At 42.8% G+C, this 3,891-nt stretch overlaps 1 protein-coding gene across 1 annotated transcript in view; it reads right to left on the bottom strand.

The window, feature by feature from the left end:
• Nucleotides 1–3,891, bottom strand: part of Ccdc36 (coiled-coil domain containing 36) — a 41,031-nt gene that overhangs the window by 29,924 nt on the left and 7,216 nt on the right. Inside the window, exons 2-3 of the mRNA XM_004625089.2 lie at nucleotides 3,095–3,269; nucleotides 590–753 (exon numbers count right to left, since the gene is read on the bottom strand). Coding sequence (XP_004625146.1) covers nucleotides 590–753; nucleotides 3,095–3,269 — 339 coding nt within the window. The remainder of the gene's footprint in view (nucleotides 1–589; nucleotides 754–3,094; nucleotides 3,270–3,891) is intronic.

Genomic DNA, 3,891 nt, shown 5'->3' with positions numbered 1-3,891 from the left:
GTATGGCCAGCTCAGCCCACCTGGGGGCGGGGCTGGCTGGCATGTGGTGCTGGAGGACTGAACCGTGGTCCCTGTGCTTTGCTAAGCTTGTTTCAAGTAGGTGCTTTAGACCACTGAGCCATCTCACCAGCCCTACTAACCTGTTTTGAAACTGTCTCATTGCTATTTCTTTCTCAAGAAAATTAATAAAAAAAAAAATAAATAAACAGGTACTGTGGACTGAAACCAGGACCTACATCGTGACCCTTATTAATTTATCTTTTATGTTTGTTTGTTTTCTGCAGACTGGTGATTGAATCCAGGTCTTCATATGGAACTTCATTCCTAGTCCTTTTTATTTTGAAACAGTCTCACAAAGTGAATAAATTGCCCAAGTTGGACTTGAAACTGCAGTCCTCTTGCATCAGGCTCCCCAAGTGCTAGGAGTATGGGTGTGGGTGCCCTAAATTACTAAGTTACCCAGGCTGTCCTGGACCTTGTGATCCTCCTGCCTCAGCCCCTAAGAGTGCTGAATCATTTGATTAATGACATTCCATTTTGTTTCCTCAGGCAACATAGATTTGCTTATCCATTTGAAAACTTTCCATACCTGTCACATTTGTCTTTTGCTCTTTGGTTTTTTTCCTCAAACTGTTTCAAGAGGCATTTTGATTTTCCAACTGGCAAAGGAAGGGAAAATAACCCTTCATCCTTCGTCTCTCCTCCAAATAGGTATGGTTTTGTCTGATACTTTGTGAAGATACTAGGCTCACTCTGTTAAATGAAAAAAAACTCCAAAAATCAACACATCATTTTACATATAAACATATCATAGAATTCATTATTTTCTGTACAATGAAGAATCACTGGAGGGGAGGAGGAACAAAAGAGAAGAGAGGAGGAGGGGAAACAAAGGAAGGAAAGGGAAGGGGAGGGGGAAGGAGGGGAGGAGAGGAAAGGAGAGGTGAAGGGAAGGAAGGGGAGGGAAGGGGAGGGGGAAGGGGGAGGAGAGGAAAGGAGAGGTGAAGGGAAGGAAGGGGAGGGAAGGGGAGGGGGAAGGGGGAGGAGAGGAAAGGAGAGGTGAAGGGAAGGAAGGGGAGGGAAGGGGAGGGGAGGAGAGCAGAGAAAAGCAGCAAAGCTGGGCATGTAGCTCAATGTGTGAGGCTCTGGATTCAATCCCCACATCACATACACACAGTTAGCTAAAATGGCCAGAGGGGCTGGCCTGATAGCTCAGTGGACTAAAGCACCTACTTAGGCAGAGCACAGTGGCCAGGGTTCAAACCCTGGTGTGCCATGCATCAAGACTAGGGGTGGTGGCGTGCAACTGTAATCCCATCCCAGCACTTGGGAGGCTGACAACAGGAGAATCACTACGGGTCCGATCTGTGTAGTAGAAATTCTGTAGACCCTGTCCTAAATACAAATAAAATAAAATAAAATAAAATAAAATAAAATAAAATAAAATAAAATAAAATGGCTGGAAATCAACTGAATGAATGAATGAATGAATTTTGTACTGGGGATTGAACTCAGGACTTTGTGCTTGCCAGGCAGGTGCTTATGCCACTGAGCTATCTCCCTGGCCCAGTTGCATAAATTTAAAGGTAATAACAGAAATTGCTATTTTTAGGATAGTGTATTAAAATCTTTATAATTACAGGTTCAACTCAAATTGCAGGGTGTTTTTTATCTTTTATTTTATTTATTTATTTGGTACAGGGTCTTGCTATGCAGCTTGGACCCAATTCCAGGTCCTTGTGCTTGCCAGGCAGGTGCTTAGACGGCTGAGCTATCTCCCCAGCCCTTCAAACTGATGTTTGTGTTATATTTTGAGACAAGTATCTGCTAATGTAGTTCATGCCAGCTTTTAACCTGCCTGAGCCTCCTGAGTTGGGATTCAGGAGTATACTACCACATCTGGAAAACTGCTGGGTATTTTTTGTTTGATTTTTTAGTTTAGGGTCTACAGGGTTACACTACACAGCTCTGGCTTCATAGGACACCTAGTGATCTTCCTGTTTTCAGCCTCCCAAGTGCTGGGATTACAGGCCCACACCATCACACCCAGTCTCAGTCAGCTCAGCATGCCCTGGGGGCAGGGCCAGCACAGCACACTGGCCTGCCCAAGGAGGTACTTTAGTCAGCTGAGCTATGTGGCTGACCCTAAACTGCTGGGTTTTTGATGCCAGTAAATCAAAAACTTGTTGTTAAACTGGGTGTGGTGGTGCATGTCTAAAATCCCAGCACTGGGGAGGCTGAGATAGGAGTACAGTTGCAAGTTTGAGACCAGCCTGGGATACACAGTGAGCTCAAAGCAAGCAAAAGAATAAAATAAGGGGGCCAGCGAGATAGCTCAGTGGTCTAAAGCACCTGCTTAGGTAAGCTTAGGCAAAACCATAGTTTGATCCCTAGCACCACATGTAGAGCTAGCCCTGCCTCCAGGGTGGGCTAAGCTGGCCACAAACAGAATAATTTTTTTCTAAATTTATCTCTATTTTATAATTTTTTTTTCTGTATTTAGGACAGGGTGTACAGGGTCTTACTATGTAGATTCGACTCCATAATGATTTTCTTGTTTTTAGCTTCCTGGAATTACAGGTGTGCACCACCACGCCAGTCTCAATCACTGTCTCAGCATGCCTTGGGGACAGGGTACATTACTATTCTAGATTCTGGCAAGGTCCTGAATTCAATCCCCAGTACTGCAAAAAAAAAAAAAAAAAAAAAAAAAAATCAGCCAAGATAGCTCAGAGGACTAAGCACCTGCTTTGGCAAGGTGCTTAGGTAACCCCAGTCCTCATCCCCCACCCGCCCCGCCCCTGGGGCACACTGAGCCCACCAAGACCAGGCGTGGTAGCACATAAATTAATAATAATTTCCCTGGCCTGAAACCCCAGCACCGGGTAGGCTGAAAACTGGAGCATCACTAGGAGTCCAAGTTGTGTAGTGAGACCCTGTACCAAATACATAAAATGAAAAATATAAAATAAAAATAAAAGACAAAAAAAGAAGACCAAAAAAATAAGTAAATGCTCCAACAGAATAATTTTCACAGCTTCTTTCCATAATGACCATGAAATATGTGTAGAGAAATTCTAGAAATCTGACTCACATCCAGAGAATTCTGTTGCGATTGTTTTGGACGTCTCAAGTGAGCGCCTAAGTCTAAGGGTGCTGACAGGGTCTCTGAATTTTCCGGACAAAACTGAGATCCAAAGAGGAACTGGGAATCACTGAGAGCAGAATAATCAGTCTGATTATTATTCCAGTTAGATGACTTAGTGGTCCTGAAATTAAACAAAAATAAATAAATTAATAATAATTTCCCTGGCAAGAGCAAGGGCCTGAGTTCAATCCCCGGTTTCGCCAAATAAATAAATATAATAATAATAATAATAATAAAAATAAAAATATATGCACATACCGAGGCTAGTATCTTGAATAAATATTAATTCATAATTCATAATTTCAGAATATCCTGGGCAGAATGTTAGCTTGTTCTGATCTCTAAGACCCTTACACATGGCCAGTATTACCCACAAAGACAAACACACACACAAAAAAATTTCGTTTTTGTTTTGAGACAGGGTTTCACTACATAGTGCAGAGTGGCTCTGAATTCACTTATGCAGTCTAGGCTGGCCTCAAATGCACAATGATCTTCCTGCTTCAGTCTCTCCAGAGCTGAGGTTAAAGGTGTGTACCACCAAGCTGGGCAACAAGAAAACGTTTTTTGTTTTTGTTTTTGCGGAACTGGGGATTAGACTCAGGCCCTTGCACTTGCCAGGGAAGCACTTATTCCACTGAGCCATCTCCCCAGCCCCAAGAAAATGTTAAATGACATTTATTTTTATTATTACAACCTTGGAGCCACCAAATGAAAACTCAAACAGAGAAAAACTGACACTA

Source organism: Octodon degus, unplaced genomic scaffold (genome assembly GCF_000260255.1).
Source record: "Octodon degus isolate 3935 unplaced genomic scaffold, OctDeg1.0 scaffold00008, whole genome shotgun sequence".
NCBI classification, from domain to species: domain Eukaryota; kingdom Metazoa; phylum Chordata; class Mammalia; order Rodentia; family Octodontidae; genus Octodon; species Octodon degus.
Note: the sequence above shows the minus strand (reverse complement) of the source record. Positions and strands in the feature narration are given on the sequence as shown.